The 18,930-nt window shown below is 39.3% G+C and overlaps 1 protein-coding gene across 1 annotated transcript in view; it reads left to right on the forward strand.

The window, feature by feature from the left end:
- Positions 1-4,757: 4,757 nt before the first annotated feature.
- The window catches only part of cntn4 (contactin 4), a gene marked incomplete at its 5' end in the record, with an annotated part of 194,915 nt that continues 180,742 nt past the window's right edge, over positions 4,758-18,930 (forward strand). Inside the window, one exon of the mRNA XM_080494891.1 lies at positions 4,758-4,812. Coding sequence (XP_080351017.1) covers positions 4,758-4,812 — 55 coding nt within the window. The remainder of the gene's footprint in view (positions 4,813-18,930) is intronic.

Consider the following 18,930-nt stretch of genomic DNA (forward strand, 5'->3'; position numbering starts at 1 on the left):
TGACTTGCACGCATTATTGTAGACAGACACGCAACTCCCAGTCTTATCGTATATCTTTATTTTGAACAGTGCTGGGAAACTTACTAAAGATTCCAAAACGATTAAGATACCAATACTGCTGATGGCTTGTACGAAGGAACATTTTTAATATTGCTTCATAATATGTGTTTCATGATGCTGTCAGGAGGACTGTTACACCTACATTTGAAACGTACATGTTCAGCTGACGAGGGTCAAGTCCCATATTGCTTTTCTTTAAAGAGCAAACCCTCCTTTACACGTTCTGCCAAAAATCCTGGTATGTGTGACTTCATGCAAACTCAATCACACACATTGTGAGACAATTAGGAAGGCAAGTGGAAGTTTTCAACTGAACAGCAAATAAATGTTTTCAACACAATGAGAAGAAGAACAAATTACTGCAGTGCAATATGGATCGTCTATACGTTGACTAGTGGCAGCATTGTGAAGAATATAAAAAGCTGTGCTCCTTCAGGGTCCAATTACTGTGTTGTGTGTGCCATGGTGTTATTGTTGTGTATGTGTAAGGAGTACGGGCTAATGTCAACAGTCCAGTAGCCCGAGGGTTAAAGCTGTCTGTAAAGCTGGCGGTTTGGGTCCGGATGTTCCTCTTCTTAATGCCAGACGGCAGCAGCGTGCAAAATTAGGATTGGGCTCGGGTCAGCGAGGATGTGCTGCGCCTCCCTTCCTGCAACACTTGTCGTCGAAGTACTGAATGGCAAAATCTCGGCATTATTTATCCATATACAAACATTAGCATGACATATTTATTCATAGGAAACATGTTATATTTGAATATGTGGATTCCATGTATTTGTCTGTTTTATTAGAAATTTCCCAAAACGTGTAAAATATATACGACGCTAAATCGCAATATTTGATATGCAACTTTAGTGCTTTTCACAAATTAATCTATTTACTGAAAACAAAGAAAACATAAGTGGAACTCGCAAAATGAGCTGGTTTCCTCTTGTATTATTTTTGCTATTCTGAACTTGCCACTTGCTACGAGGATCTACCGAAACAAACCAGTATAACAGAAAATGTAACAGACTAGATTCACCCTGCTGTATCGTCAAAATCCCAAAGCCAGACAATTTGACATCCTTCACATCATTACAAAGCAAATGCATTTAAATAAAAAGGTTCCTACTGAAATAATCTATCATTTTAATCAGTATTGCAATGAAAAATGAAAATAGTAAGTAAGAGTCTAGGTGCCATCCTCAACAGCACACTATCATTACAAGCCCACAAGCTGCACATCTCACTGACCTCCTCCATATCGAGGTCTGTCTCGTCTCTCAGCCTCACTGTCCCTCCGGCCCCCATGAGGTCCTGAGCCTTCAGGCGCTCAGGAACACCCTCCCACCCAACATAAGAAACATTCAATCCCTGGTCTCTTTTAAAACCCATTTCAAAACGTACCTTTTTAGACAAACCTATTCATCTTAAAACTATGCCAGTCTGTTTTTTTGTTTTTACTATTGCTAATAAGTTATTTCTTGTTTTTAACTGCATTATTAACATGTGATGTAATGTGACCCTGGGTATTATTCTTATTCGTATTCTTATTATCATTAGTAGTAGTAGTAGTCATAGTAGTAGTAGTATTAATGGTATTACTAATGGTATGCGATGATTCAAATCACACTGGATTGGACATCAATTCACAAATTGATGAATACATTTGACAGCAGTTCAAACTCCACACTGATACGTCAACTAAAACATGAGGAAACACCAGAGGTTCCTGATACTGCTCCAGTCAAGACCACAACCAGCGCAGTCTATAACCATGACAAGACTGTAGCCTTTAGAGACTGGAATAAGTCAAGCCCAACACCTGTGAATCACAAGACCACTCAATTGTTGTAGAGCTCAAGTCCAGCCCAGAGACTCTACAACACTAGCACCTGATGTCACCTCTTCCAGCATGAATGTGTATACATGAGAGAAATGTGTGGTTACATACTGTATCATGTGCTGTGTCATGTGCTGTCGGCTTTAGATGTAAATGAAACAAGGGATTAAGACTGACCATGAGGTGAGTCTGTCAGCAATGAAGGGTGACAGATCAATCTTTTGTACTTAAGTCCTAAGTCTTCAGATGATTTTGTTTTCCTACTTTTACAAATGTATTTTTGCCTCTCGACTCATTTGTCTTCCCTTCAGCCTCATTCATACAATACATTTCTCTTTCTTACGGTGGTTTGAGACGCTGAGTACTATCTTCCTGACACTCAACAAACTTTCCAGTTTCAGTCCTTCGGGGAGTTGTTGTCTTATGTTTTCCGTCTTTTGCACTCGTGTGTGTGGATGAAAGCTACAAGTCTCCAAACAGGAATAATGCTTTGACAATGCATGTGTGAGTGCCGTTGCTTTCATACTGACTTAAAAGTAGCTTTCCCGAGCGCTCCTGAGGATATGGAAACGAACGTGGCAGTTTTCACTGTCCCAACTCGACACTGAGATCCCTCCTAATTTTTGATGTAAAATCCTCCGAGCGTCCTCGGGTTTGACAGGTTTGGTATGCATGAACCGAAATGGTGCAAATACTCTGTTAATGTGGTTGATATGTGTTTGGTTTGTGCGTTCCATCTGGATGGCGTTGTGCATCAACTGTACCTAAACCATTTGTTTGCTCCCAAATGAAATCCGATGTGTAGTGAAGACATCAAAACAGAGCAAACACAGGAGGTGATAGCCGTCAAAACATTGGATTTTCTTTGTTGGTGTTGTGTGCCAGATTAATACCCTCATTCAGCCGCTTTTTTTTCTCCTCAGTTACCACACATCACTTTTATTTTCATTATCTCCAAGCTTGGTTTTATAACTCTAGGCCATGGTTACCTTGTTATGAAAGAAGTTAGGTAACAAATAATAAGGACGAATGAGGTTTGAGTAGTTCTAACATGAGAGTACATTGAATGAATTCAACACAGGACTCTTACCCAGGGGACTGCAACTGTGGTAAAAAAATTTTTTTAAATTAACCTCAGAACTGCCACTTCAGTTTCAGCCTTCAAGATTTACAAGCTGCACACATTTTTCCATGTTAGGCACCCATTTATGCAACATTTCCAAGTGAAAACGAGAAAACTTTCATTGCGTTTTGGGTGTCGGTTTACACGATAATGGTGCTTGGAGCCACTGAAAATGTAGCTTTCTGAGAAAGGCTCCCAAGTTGAACATTTTTGAATTTCCCTTCATTGCGTAAATGGGTGAAAACAAGACTTTCTGACAGAAGTCGGTCTCTGTCCCGAGTGGACATCAGAAACGCTGTGTGCTTTCTGTTTAGGTTTGACAGGTAGGAAGGTATTTTTAAGCACTAAAGGAGCTAGAAGTCTTCAATTGGCTAATTTCTGCTGACAGATTTTTTTGTCGCTCAGTTCAATACGAAAATTGGGTGGACAGTATAATATGTCAAACAAATAGAGTGATAAGTCCCTCACTGGCCACCATATTGGATTTAACCACTAATTATAAGACGCCTCAGGTCCAGTTCACTTGACATCATAAAACTGTTGTTGCATTTGTTGGTCTACACGACAACGGTGTTTGGAGTCTCTGAAAACACAACCTTTTGGAAACAGCGCCCAAGGTGGAACTTTTTGAAAATGCTCTGACTCTGTCTTTGTGGAAATGGGGAAAATGGCAGTTTTCTTTATTGCTACTCCTCTGCATGCACTCCATGGTCATTGTAAATAGTTCTTCACCACATGCTCAGGAGATGGACAATAACAACAATGTTTGGTTCCAGAGTGTCATGACTCCCAGGCCATTTTCTTCTGGGACTTGCCTGTTTATAGTTGCAGTCAACCCTGATCGCAATCCAACTATGTCTTCTGTCCAAATAAATACCTGTATTGTGAGCGTATTGTGTGTGTGTGTGTGTGTGTGTGTGTGTGTGTGTGTGTGTGTGTGTGTGTGTGTGTGTGTGTGTGTGTGTGTGTGTGTGTGTGTGTGTGTGTGTGTGTGTGTGGTTTCATTACAAAAGAAACCAACAGCCCCTGCCATGCCAACTACTTTGTCCTCAGTGTTTCTGCCATTTAAGCAGAAATCGTTTTCAGAACTTTACCATGTAAGCTTGAAACTTGATGATGATGACGATTGACGATGATGACGATTGATGATGATGATGATGATGATGATGATGATGATGATGATGATGATGATGATTTCAGTTGAAACATTGTCATGTAAATACGGTCTCATTTACTCCTTATATTATTGGCCCGTAGTTCATCATAGTCATAGCAAGGCTCACTCACATACAGTATCCATTTCTTGACTGTAGGGCAATGTTAGAGTACCCAGAATCATTTTTGAACCAGGAATGATTTAAGCAGTATTTAAGCAGTATATAAGAATTTTAGGCAAACGAGAACTTGCCAAAAATTCTTATTTAAGACCAAAAAAAACCTAATCTTGAACTTGAACAGTTTAATTCAGCAAATCATCAGTTTCCTCGAGAAAGTGATGATTTGCTGGTAGTTTCCAGTGAGCCCTGAGAGTCATTTTGGTGTAAGGATGTGTTGTAAATGAACAACCCAAACAGAAAAACAAACACAAAACATTTTCTAGTTTACAGGAGTGGTTGCAGATGAGAATCCTTCCACCAACTTATCTCGCCTTTTTCTTTTCTCTACAGATTGGGAAACCAGAAAGGTGCAAATCGGATTCCATACGTTTGTGATTGGATGTGAGAGTACTTTGACCCTACAAAATTGAAGATGATGTTGCTATGGAAACTGCTGGTGCTGCAGTCACTTATGGGGTGCCTTGCAGGTAAAGTATCTTATTAAGAACTTTTGATGCATGCCAAAGCTGCCTTTGTGAAGGCTGACTCCTTATTCATATGTATTTGGGGCAGGTGACAGTATGAAAGCTGTAGCTCTGAAAGTAGAAACCTCAAGTAGATTATCTATAAGCAAACACATTTCCCCATGCTGACATAAAATAATGAGTATGTAGGAAACCATTCAACAGGGATGTTATTGTTAAACCAAACCATTGTCTGGTAAAGACTTCCAATCACGGGCGTTGCTGTGTTTTGGCTTCTCCTCAGTCTTATATCTGGCAAATGCACAAGGTTAGCGATATCATCGTGAATGTTAAATTGAAAATGAATATATGCAGTTTAGCTTCGTAGATTACAAATAAGAGGACCGTATCATCAAAAGTAGGAAAAAAAATACGATGAGCCAAAGGCTTGATAAAGTCCTTCCTGGAAACTCGTTAGCGTTTAACACATGAAACGAAATAAACAACAAACAAAAATTGATTCAGTTGAAGGGATCAGATTGAAAGGGTATTGTCAAGGTTTGTTGGATTATTGAAGAAAAATACACAGTAGAAGGGAAAGTAGCAAGCGTTTTGCTGGCATCATTTTCAGTTTCAATATGAGAGGCTCTCTGCGTGTCACCAGCGCTAGAACACAATTCACAATTACAATATGTAAACTGACACTTCTGACATCCAGGAATTTACATGTGATTTGAATATATTACACACTTAGGGCCCGTTTACACGACAATGAATATGAGTCCATCCGCAAAAGTTTCATCACTTTGGGGGGGCCGGCGTTTACACGACACAAGTGTGCCTGTTACGGCACATGTGAATCCTGTGTCATGTAAACAGTCCCTCAGAAAAAAGCAATATATCAATGTACATTTACTTTGCCATTATGAAGTGTTTTCCACATCACAGTCTTCATTATGGAATAATTCTACCCTGTTTTAGTATTGGTAGTGCCAAGTTGTGGTATTTACTAATTACATGCTCTGATCTATTGATTATTCCTTGTCGGGCATTACTGGGTTTTCACTGAGTCTGGGAATAATATAACCCCAAAAAACAAGATATTAAATAATTAAGCTAAAAAAAAGTATCCTTAATTCATGTAAACTAATGTTTCAAACCTTTATCTACCATTGTTTTTACCCACACATTAATCCAGAAAAGTTATTACCAGTAGAGATGCTGTGAAGTCAAGGTTTTTCTCAAAAGTTTAAAAAGAAAGGTCAGTGAGGCAAAAGAAATGGGAAATGCAACTCAATATGGGGGTTATGAAATGCTCTATAATCTGGATGTCAACTGACGTTACATCAGTTAATGGGAGGAAGTTGCTCTGTAATATAGATGTGGGTCGTCATCCATCTTTAGGTGAAGAAACAGCTCTGTGATACATACAGGTCTTTTACTATTTTCTTTCCATTATCAGTCCTACAATTAAGAAATTGGACACTGAGCCAATCTCATTAAGTGACATGCTAAATGTAGGCATGTTGGAGTCGCACATATAGATTGTGACTTTGAAAATTGGATTTGCTTTGCCCATTTGCACCAAAAAGAATAAAAAAAGAACAAAAAACCTCTGAAGTCAGATTTTCTGAAAAATCATACCTTGCATAGTAATATCACTCAGACGTTTTAAAAGTGTAACAGGTGTGAGCTTCATGTCCTTAATCCAAATTAATGAACGTTAAGTGTTACATTCTCACCTGATTTGATTCGATGACATAAAATTGATTAAGCATTTTACACTAATTGAAAGATCACTCAGTGATTCAACAAACCATTGAATTAAATCCACTATATACGTTCATATAAATGAGACTTGATGTGTAGGAGCAGTGGCGGGACGTGAAAGAAGGGATTGTAAAAGGAGATTGAATTCAGCTTAATTTCTCATGTTGACGTGTAAAAGAGGCAAAGAGTTAACAGGAAATCCTTCAAATGTCCATCATTCATTTACCACGCAGTAAAGTTGAGTTATAGCTTCATTACAGCGCGGTGCCCATTGCAGCCGCGGGCTCTCTGGCATTGATCACATTTTGATGGAGGACTTTAATTTGTCTGCTTTACAAACGGGAGGGGGTCACTGGAGAGCATCAGAGGAATCACTCAGAGCATTTAATCAACAGGTTTTTATTTTGTTTTATTTTTTTCATATGTGAATCCAGATGAGGGGTGAGAAGAAGAAAAAAAAGCCCTCTATTGATGAACTCTGTGTTCTGGTGAAACTCGCCTCCTCATTACTCAGTCACACATTTTGCTCTGTTGCCAGCCCCTCGCTTCACATGCAAGATTATCAGATTTGCTTAAATGAACCTTGAGTCGCGGCGCGTTCGCCCTTGCCGGGGTCGCCTTGTGCGTTGTCACCGCTGGCCTTGTGGGAGGTCTAACAATCCCACGTGACGCAGGCACAGACTGTGGGTGATAATTGACCGGCGTGCAGCTGAGTCCTCAAAGGAGCCAGTACCCTGCAGTCATCACTTCTGTTATGCAAGAGTCCATGAAGGGTGCAAACAAGACGTGCTTTTGTTATGTAAGTTGATTTCTCATGTGTCTGACATGTCCTTGTGTGTCTAAATAGAATAATAACGAGTGTCCTTTCACTGCACTGTGATGGACGTCCACGGAACTATGGCCCTGTTTTGCGTGTTTGGTCTCCGTTTACACTTTTTTCTCCCAAGGTGGAACTTATCGATAATGACCGAACTCTGTCATCGTGTATACGGCAGAAAACAGCACTTTCTGGAAACGCTCGGGCTCCGCAACTGTGGAATGTTATTAATGCACATGTGCACCATGGACATAGTAAATATTTATTCTGGATGGACAATAGCAACAATGGTAGCCTCTGGAGTGGCATGCCTCCAGTCAGGGTTGCTTTCCATTGGAACAAATGGGAGTTCATGGCAATAAACCACAAATTTACAAATTTGAAGTTTGGCTGTTAATGGGGAACTTATATTATTATATATAAATGTATTTATTATATTTGGGGGAAATATAGCTTCGCATAATCCTGACAAAAAAAAAGCAGATTTCATTCAAGTACAGTTGAGTATCTATATGCTATTCCTCAATCACATGGACATAACAGACTGCTTACGACCACACAATTGAGACCATGCCCCCGACATGCAGTGTGCATTCCAAAGCCACACATCTCAGCTGATTGAGTTTTTTATGATATATATGTAATAACGTATTTAACAAATTTGATGTTTTGATGCATGCCTTACAAATATCATATCCAAATGTTCAGGGTGCTGAATTGATTAGTTTCTCGGATGCATATTACGATGTAGATGTGGACAATTCTACGTCGCTGCAGTGAGAAAACAATTGATTATCGCAAATATTTCCAAAGTTCTCCCAGCTTTACTTACCATGGAGAGTTGCTGGAAATCTTCCACCCCTACGCTCAGTCCATCTTTTCTTGAGACTTGATAGATTCACAGTTAATTAGTTCTATAGGTGGAAACCCTGATGTAAGTGGTTTTCCAACAGCTTGTTTCAAAGCTTGTATGAAAAAAAGAACATCTGCATTGAGAAGGGTCATAAACGTTTCTCTCTGTCTGACGGTCTTCTCTTGCTGTCTTCAGACGGCTCCACGAGAGAAAAGGAGAAGTATAAAGCTTCAAATCATGAAAAGAAAAAAAAAAAACATGTGTTGATGAGGACAAAAGGAGCGGTCTATGCATTCAAACCCACTGAGAATGGACGCGGACCAGCTGTTAATGAGACTGTAATTGGCTGTAATTATTATCCTCCATGTAGAAGTCTCTTGAAATGAAGACCTTGCTTTTTGAACTAAGCATCTGGACTCTATCCATATATACCTAGATGCTCTTAATACTTCATCATGACGCATATTCCTTTCAGATCTTTAAGCCTGAGCCGGTATTAATGCACTCACAGACTCCACTTATCAGTTTGGAACAAAGGATGCTGCAGCCAGGTCGGGATTAAGAAAGGTGGCTGGAAATTGACTGCTGGAAACGAGAATGATGCACAAAATGCTTTCCTAAATGCATTCTTTCATGTGCGGCAGAGTTTAGGAATGAATTTTCAAGCCGATAAGCTAAAGAAATTACAGTGCAGAAGATGTTTATGGCAGCTTTAGTTACACTCCTCAGTCTGGGGAGTTAGAACCTGATTTGATTTTCATGGCTTAATGAACAAAAAGTATAATAATAATAACATAAGTGCCATGTGAAACTAAAAATCTAATTATATTTTTTAAATTAGTCACCTGCCCACAGTGTGCAGGAACGGATGAGGTGTTTTACCACCTTGCATTCATACATTTTGAAAATGCAGTATAATGGAAAATAATACGCTTTTTTGGTTTCTCTACTTATTGGAAGATGCTCTATAATCTGGATGTTAGCTGAGGTTACATCAGTTAGTGGAAGACACTATAATCTGAGACAACAGTTTCATCTTTAATCCTTAATCTTTAGTAATAAGTGCAACTGGCATTACAGAGCTGCATGGTTGTGTAGTGTTTAGCACTCTGGCCTCACAGCATGAATATTCCCAGTTTAATTCTGGACTTGGATGACACGCTGAGGAGAGTTTGCATGTGCTCCCATGCGGGATTTTTGAATGGATCCCTCCGGTCCCCCCCCCCCACAGTCCAATAACATGTGTTTGAGATTATTGGTGGTTGAAAACTGGTGACCTTCCCACGCTGCAACCTGCATTCAAGCACATTGTATTATAATTGCTATTATTGAATTATTGAGGGGGAAAAATGCTTTCTTCTGTGTGTGTGTGTGTGTGTGTGTGTGTGTGTGTGTGTGTGTGTGTGTGTGTGTGTGTGTGTGTGTGTGTGTGTGTGTGTGTGTGTGTGTGTGTGTGTGTGTGTGTTATAATTGCAAGCCATTAGGGTACAATAAGACTCAACAATGCTGTAATAATGATAATTTTGAAGCGCAGCAAAAAAAAAAAACCCACATAATTGTACATATATATGTATATTTTTTTTTTTCCAACAAGAGCGTGTTTCCTCCAATTAAAGGGGAAGATGCTAATTCCTTTGTAGGTGGTACATTAGCCCTTTTATGTCTCTTTGTGTCCAGTAATTCCTGCGTTTTCTAATTTTACACAACAATAAAGAATAAATCCCTGATGTGGATGCCTTGTTTTTGTGGGTGGGAGGCTTGTGCTGATTCAGCGTCTGTACATGTAGCTTATTTAACTACTGTTTGTTGTCTCTGTTTCTCGCTCTTCTGTTCGTGTTTGACATCGGTCTCTCTCTCTCTCTCTCTCTCTCTCTCTCTCTCTCTCTCTCTCTCTCTCTCTCTCTCTCTCTCTCTCTCTCTCTCTTCGCCGTGCATCCCGATTCTTAATTCCCTACTCGTTGCCCCAGCTCATTCTACCATGATGATAGCAGCAAGCCCCCTCTACTTCTGTTCACGCTCTCCCGCACATCTTTCACCAAGCTGTTTCTGTCCTTGCGTGTCTGTGAGTGTGTTTGACTTTGGGTTTGAGATTGGTTTGATTTCCTCACCCTGAGAGTTGTCGTTCAGCAGATTACAGGCGCCGCCTTTCCACGGCAGGCTCAGTATTTCATACACAGTCCTGCGCACTTAAGACACAAGCAGTTTGTTTCTTCTTCATGAGTGAAACTGGTTTTGTAAATGGTAATATAGGCTCATTGAAATAATGACTTATGAAATGGAGAGACAGTCAGAAAAAGAAAAACAATGTGACATATAAATATGGGGAAACAGGGGAGCTCCTGTTGAGGTTAAAGTACTAAGTTGCAATCTTACCTTTAAAAAAACAAGTCCCATTGTTACAGGCCAGAGGATTAGTATTATTGTATTACTCACTTGTGGGAGAGTGAGAAATACATATAATTGTAAAAAAACAAAAAAAAAAAAACAAACAAATGAAAATACAACCCCCCCAAAAATAATAAAAATAAATATATGTATATATATATATATGTCTATGTCTCACATCCATTTATGGCAATCAAAGATTGAGATACACTTTTAAAATAAAGGGCGTACAAAGCCAGTTGAAGAAATTGCCCTCAGTAAAAAACAAAACAAAAAAAAACCATCTCTGCTAATGGATGAACCAATTTGTCCCACCTCTTCACAACACAATAAAAAAACGATCTCTGAAAGTGGAACTGGAAGTTTGTGGTCATAGCCTCTCATCCCATTATGTCTACAGCGACTGGATTTACGTCTTTTTTAACCTCAACTGGAACAGCATAAAGTCTCCACCCCTGAATCTGGTTCAGCAGGTTTCTTCCTATTAAATGGGAATTTTTCCTTTCCACCTGTCCTCTGCTTGCTCTTGTGGAATTGTTGGTTTCTTTCCTGACATTACCTTCAAATCACCGTGTTGTTTTCGGTGCTATAGAAACAAATTTGAGCTGATTTCAGACACGGTAAATCATTTTTCAACTTGTAGATAGACTCCTCACATTGTTTTGCATGATCTGACAATGCCATTGATTGCGTGCGTTTCCTTTTAGGAACCTCAATGTACTAGAGTCAGTAGGATAGGGTCACTAGGTGTGTGCATGTAATAGCAAGGTGAACAAGGGTATGTACATCACCTTGCTAGCATTGCACAAATATCAACATTCAATAAGTCGGACGCTGCCGTTTGTGAAACGAAAACTCATCTATATATCCGAGAAGAAAAAAGAAGCAATGATCCAAATTTCCAGAAAAAAAACAAGTCCACGAGATCACGGGGGAGAATACAAAGATTCATTGGAAAGTCCAAACAACATTAACTGCAGACAGCCATTGGAGCATTGTCAATACTGTATATACCACAGCCACCATGTGAAACATATCAGGGCAGGGAGCAGCAATCAGACACGAGGTGGGAAAGTCAAGGACCCTGAAGTGAGACACAGAGTCAGAATCTCCAAAAGAACACAAGGCAAAATGTGAATCATGAAAAAAACCCAACACGAAGCTGAAAAAAGTGTATCGTGAATATAAATGCCACATCCAATTGTATAAGCCCCAAAACAAATTCCTAAGCAAAAACCTTAGTACAAAAGCCACAACTCATTTCCAAAAGCAACTAAATACACAGAAAAGCACCTCGACAAAAGGACATACAAAGTCATAGACGAGCCTCAGAATGAATTCAATGCCTCATGAGTTAAGACTTTTTTTCCCCTACTCAAATGGACTGAATTAACGGTTGTTCAAACAAGGCTGTGCGAATAGAACCTGTTTTCCCTTTGTCAACAGGATCCTTTCAAATTAGTTCCTGGCCAAACCGGCACGGTCGGATCACATTGCTGTGATCAAGAAGTAACAGAAAATCAATATTTCAAGGACTATTCTGCTTTTCATTCATCTGTATTTTTGGAGTTGAACACAAAAGTGAAGTTGGCTGAAGTGACCTTAGTTGAAACGAGGCGAGGTCTAAAGGATGACACGTTGTGGGTTCTTTTGGATGGTTGACCTGTCAGGGCTTCCTTTCAGCTCCATCTGATCATCAGTACAGAACTCATGTGTTTGCTCCCCTTCTGCCTTTGTGCTTTAATTGACCTTTAAAAAAAAAATTTCTAAAATTCCCTTGCTTTAAATAAGAGTGGTTCATTCACCAACATTATTCTCCTCTTGTATTCTGCAAACTTTCAGGTCGAGTTTCTCTTCTTCCACGGTACCTTGATAGATTCCGTCTGAACAAGCCGTGAACACAGCTAAATGTTTTATAGCGTGTAAGAAATGAGATACCCTTAGATGACACCTCTTTTCTTTTGTAATGTGCATTTCATCCATTATTCACCACTGTTCCTTATACAAGTGTCAATGTGTACCGAAAACAACTTTCCTATACTTATTTTTATGAAAAACAAAACAAGTGGATGAAAATGAGGCAATTTTCTTTTTGTCAGACTGTGACCCGAAGAGTAGGGAAAACAAAGGGATTTGTCAACAGTGAAGCGAGGATCTGTGTTTCTTCCTTGGTTGAAAATCTTCCTTGTACCTTGGGTTTTGCACGAAAAGGCCAAGCCTCCGAAAGACAAGATTGTATCACTTCAATCTTTAACTTTTGGCATCAGGGCCTCCAGACTGTGGAGAATCTGGCCTGGAGGGGGATTAGGGTGGATGATCTTTCAAATTTAAGCTTCAAAACTTGTTATAGACTGTTTTTATGTAATGTGCTTTGTTTACTGACCTTGACTCCAGTTCCTGGACTTTCTGCCATTGATTTTCTTTCTAGCTTCTCCTCAATTATTTGTAACTTTTTCTCTCTGTTCTGATTAATTGGACATCAGTAAATCAATTTGAGGCCACAACTTATTGCTGTCTTCAGAGAACTGAGGGCATTGCATGGATTTGAGAAGGATAGAATAATATCGTTTCATGTCATGATCTCTTGAATGGCTTGTATTCATTGTGCACCGACATCTATCTTAAAGTTTACCAGTACAAAGTCTGGGCAATTTAGAGTTGCCAGTTGATCTAACAAGGTTGTCTTTATATTGTAGGATATACAAAATGATGTGGAGAAAACTTGAGCACTAAGAACATGCAAACTTAATCCACACAACAATCTAATTAACTCAAGCAATAAACACTTTTTATGGCTTTCTTTTTTGAACGCTGCTGTTTTCCCACATTGTCAACAATGTGGATGAAAGCACCCTCTAACCATGGCTACAGTGTTTATGGTAGCATCGGCAGAGAAAATTAAGATAAAACACAGCAATGTTTGTTGGCTTGAGAAGAGTTTGTTCGAGATATTTGGTTGGGCAACATTGTGAACAGATGTAGATTTTAAAGTCAAAACAAAAATAATTTTCTCACACTAAGACAATCGATTTAGTGGTGCTTTGAAATCTGGACATTTATTGGTATGGTTGTTGTGTCTCAGTTGGTTGAGCACGTTGTCTTTCAGTCAGAAGGTTTGAATGTCCGATCCCCCATCTATATATTAAAGTGTACGTGAGCAAGGCACTGACTCTAAAGTTGGTCCTATTCAATGGATTGAGCTCTTTGCTTGGAAGCCAGCACCAGTGGTGTGAATGTAGTATCGTTATTTACCACATCAATCCGAAACATTTGCTTCTCTTCAGTGCATCTGCTCCTGAACTGTGGTATCCTTCTTATCTGGACCGTAGCTGTAACAGGCTGCTGCTGCAGGAAGTAGGCGCCGTACATAACCACAAGTGAAGTCAGTTCAGGAAGCACTTGATTTGATATGCAGCTCGGTGCATTTCACCACCAGTACTACAGACGATGTTATTCTTTTAACTGTGAGCAGCCGGAATTGTGACCAAGATTAACTTTTGATTCATTGTGCAGCCTTCTTAGCCTCGGTTGCTCCGGCTCGTCAACTATAAAATTGATAAAATTGAGATGCAGACAAAACAGCTGTCATTGAAATCCAAAACTTTGTATTTCACAAAGTAATTTTTTTATGGGGAAATTGAAACAAGAATGAAGTTTGCTTTCCAACTTTAATGTTTGTTTGACTTCAATTTATGTTTTGCATACCATACAGACTGAACGTAGCCTGAATATTGTCAGTGGAATAAATTGGCATATATACTTCCTCCCGTCAAAAGTGGGACTTAATTTCCCTCCATAAGAGAAAGCTATGCAAGTAAATGAACTTCGTCTTTGTTCTGTAGAGAAACGTTTCACATTTGTGGAAAAAAACATTGTTCTTCTACTCACAATAGTAAAAATCCTTGAAGTAAGAGCAGCGATTAATTTGATAGTGTTGTAGAATTGATGAGTTTTAAGGTCTGCATAGGGAAGAGAGAGGGTCGATGGACGGAATCACAAAGCATGTCCTGGATGTTGTTAGGCTGATGGACAAAGATGCTTTCATCTAATTTCCATATCTGCAGGGTTTCATAGTCTTTCCCAGGCAACACGGGAACAAATGAAGGCTATTTCCTACACAGGCATGTCAAACATATGGCCCGGGGCCCAGAGAGTCCAGTCCAGTTGACAACAGGACATTTTCCAGCTGTGAGAACTTCTGACATTAATTGCAATATATTTATTTGACAATCGGGGGCGCACTTTATTCTATATTATGTATCGAGTCACTTAAGATGATCGGGATTACGATATTCTGATCATAATATGAAGTAGTCAAATATATTTTTGAGTTACAGCTGCATGTGAGCAAATGTTGTATGCATGCACGATAACTATCTGATGATTATCAGCCCGATATTGTGGGGAGGGGGGGGAGGGGGGGGGGGGGGGTTGTGTCACACAAGGCCTTCGTCCTTCTATCTTCCAGAGTCCTTCTTATCACTTTCCACACTCATATGCAGTTATGTATGAATGTACATGTACATGTATATGTGAATATAAAACATATCTCTACATGTGTTGTTCCACAACCTGGCTTTTATCAAAGCTTTGTCAAGCCTCTCTCCCATTTCTCAGTTGCCCAAACATTACAGTGAAGCCAAACCTCAGAGAATCCACTGTCACCAGTAAATGAAAATCAAAGCGCAGCATCCCAGGTGTCTTATTGTGGTTTTGTTCAACTAATCTAACATTGATAAGCTCAAAATTAGCTTAATCAAGGAGGTGACAGGCCTCAGATTGACATGATTTGCGACCGATTCATCTCTCTCTTAATAGTTCACCTTGAACAATTTCCAGACTGAACCTGAGCCATTAGTTAAATTACTGTAACAGATGCTCTTCTGTCACTGCAGATGCCACCAATGTAAACTGTTTACTGTGCATGTTCAAGTGCTTCTCGCACGGCTTATTAAACGACTTCCCCGCTGTGCCGCACCGGATAAATAATACATTAACACGCAGCACGCACTAAAACATGCGCCAACAGACACATACGGTACATGAGATGTTGTTCCATAGGAGGAGGCGTCGCCTTCATATGAAGGCCGTGCAATGCTGATCAGGCGCCGAGGAGGTGTGACGACTCAATGCTACAACAGATAATCACTCAGAGGTCTGAGTTACTTAAAGAGTATCCAACAAATAGAGCAATTAAACAAATCATATTTACATTAGTTATAATTAATGATTCACTGTGTCGGCCTTGTCAATATTTCATGTGTGAGTATTACTGCCTCCAGCTTTCCGCTGATGCGAACAGATACAACAAGGCTCCCTATGTGTTAATTAAATATTCATTTAAATCTGAATTTATTTAGCCGGCATATTTCATTCCAGGGGCTCATAAAGGTATCGTCAGGGGATTGTATCTTGTCATTTCCCCGAGCTTTATTCACGTGAGGATTGTTTGCAGAGCACACTACTGCTTCCCCTCAGCGCTACATGATTTATGCTCATACTCACAATCTCTCCCGGGAACTGCCCGGTATGATCAAATTTGCGAGCTTCTCTGCCACTTCGCTCGAGTGTAGCTGCCGAGGGTGCGCGGGCACGAGCACGTGCGTGCGGATTCAATCAGTTCAATCTCTTTTCCTTCCGCCGAAGTGCGATATACATCTCCCATCTGCGATATCCACTCCTTCGCAGGCTTTTGTTTTATGGAGTTCGGGATGAGTTTTGTGGTCGAGGTAACAGCTAAATAAACACAAAAATGGCGTTTTGGAAGTCCAGTCACCTGCGGGAGCAAAGAAGACGTCATGCGAGGAAATAAAATGAGATTTTATGTCTCCCCTGAGGGGGAAATTCATATCAGCGCAACACCAGAGACAAGCTAAACATGGAAGAAATACATAAAAAGAACAGTTTGAGTGAAATTAAAGCATAAAAGGGACATTGGAGAGTTGCCTTTAAAATCTGCTCCTCGATCTAATACACCACAGTGCATTTTATGCAGTTATTGCATGAATCTTGTGGAAAACTTCTATAAATATTTGTATAGCTGTTTTCAAAGTATGGGGCAGGGTTCTTCTTGGTGGGGTCCCGGGCATGCCTTGTCCTGTTTCCTTATTTGTTTTTTTCTCCTTGTAAGTCAAGTAAAAAAGATAAAAAATCAATTATTAAAATGCAAGGATTCAATGCATTTTCAAGGATTTATTTTATTGCATTATTTGCACAAAGTGAGTTACAACAATTCTAAATGATTGAACATTTTAAGACCCCATTTACACAACAATTCAAATGAAAACGCATCGCTTGTGTGTTTTGCAGAAAAGTTTTGCATTTACACGTTTTGAAAATTATGTCTGTTTACTAAAACGGTAGAAAATTATAGAATTTAACATGCCAGGCCACTAGTGGGAGCTGTTGTTTGTTTTTGTAATGAAACCACAAACATATGCTCGCAAAGAACAACATGCTATAAACATTAACAATGGGAGTATACAGACATTCAAAGACATTTGACCAAGTTGCATTGTTCAACTATAAAACCACCAAGTTCCTGGAGAATATGTGGGAGTCATGACACTCTGGAGTCTTGTTATTGTCCACCTACTTACACATTTGTAGAAGAACTGTTTGTTACACATATGCAGTAGCAATGTTTAAGCTGTCTACATGGCAATTACCGCCATCTCCATGGGGTCAAAAGCAAAGGTTCATTGCTCAAACATTAGGTGACAAAGTGAGGAGTCGTAGATGGAGTTGTGGTTGTAACACCTTTTTAGATTTTAATGGGATTTTTGATTATGTATTCCTTTTTTAAATGTAGCGTGAGTGTTTCCATTTCAGAGAAATTGGCAGCAGTATGAAGTGGCGGCACCACGTCCAGCTCTCTCAGTCCATCAGCGGGTCCGACTGGAGACCTTGTTTATAATCTGTGAGCCAACTGGACAAGAGCAGCTGCTTTCGCTGCCATGAAAACATAAAAGTATAAAAAAGGCTGCTACATATGCTTCAGCCAGCTCACTACCAGGCAGCGCCACGAGATACCAGCGTTTCCTCAGGAAACAGTGTGACATAATGAGTAAACCGCAAAGTGCTGATGTATACAATGACTGTTAATAAAGTACATAATAGGTTATAATGAAATTTGGAAAACCTTTTAAGTTTAAATCTAAATGTGATTATGGCACTATTTTTCTGGTGCAGCCCACTTAGGAAGAAACTGAGTAAACTAAAATGTATGTTTTATGTTTTTAGAGTTGCTTACTTTACAAAGCCCACCATAACTCCACTTACAGTTTCCTTGAGCATTTTGTCCTGCACTTTAAGTGTGTTTCCTCTTGTCCCAAAATTCATTTGTCATGAATAAAGAGTTCCAAATCCAAGAAAAAAAACCTCACATTAGTGTTTTAAGTCCACACATCATTGACAGTTTGATCACTGAGACGCTGGGATCTTATTGATGTTTTTTTCATGTCTCAAAGCTACATTTGCAAATTTGGTTTGGCAGGTTTCTTTCCGGAAAGTTGGCCTTCATGTCAATTTTTTATTTTTTTTTGACAATCTTTTTCATCTCTTTAAGGCCTTCCACATTCATTTTCCTTCAAAGACCTTCAGACAGCCCACACGTTTGTCTCGCTCCTCCCAACTAAATCTGCAGGATTTTTTTAAATGCCTGCAGCACGTATTGGCCTGGCTCTATATGGCATAAATGTAAGAAACACATGAACACAAAGCAATAGGAATTTCAATGATCCAAGTATATGTGGTCCTCAAAGCTACTTTCTGTACACTTCCTATAATGCAGAGTTCAGACTGCTCTCTCCAGCTCGATGACTCTTCACTCTGCTTTCTTATGGTACAAAATTTAAGCAGGTTCTATATCCATTTGCTCAGATCCGTATTTCCAAACTCTGGAGTTTCAAACAACTTTGAGAAGTTCAGACTACGACAATATACAAATACAAACTTGATTTCTACTCTCGAGAAAATCCAGAAAATGTGTCATTTCAAAAAATGTAATGTGGCTAGATGTAATGTGCAGTATATACTTAAAGAAATGTAAAATAATCTATAAAATGTGCATTTAGTGCTATATTCAACATGCTTGAGAAAAATCTGACTTTATTTATTTGTTGGAGTATTGTATTTATATTTTTTTAAGTTGTACCATCTAGTATCCCGAGTTAGATGATGAATTGTCACTATGAAATAAATTGAAAGTAGATGAAGTGAGTACATGTTCACGGTTACTGTGGTATTCATTTAATATTTTATAGAGATGTTGATTTATTTACGTGCAACTTGGGCGTCTGTCCATATGAATGTCTGT

The sequence above is a fragment of the Blennius ocellaris genome (assembly GCF_963422515.1).
Source record: "Blennius ocellaris genome assembly, chromosome: 4".
NCBI lineage: Eukaryota > Metazoa > Chordata > Actinopteri > Blenniiformes > Blenniidae > Blennius > Blennius ocellaris.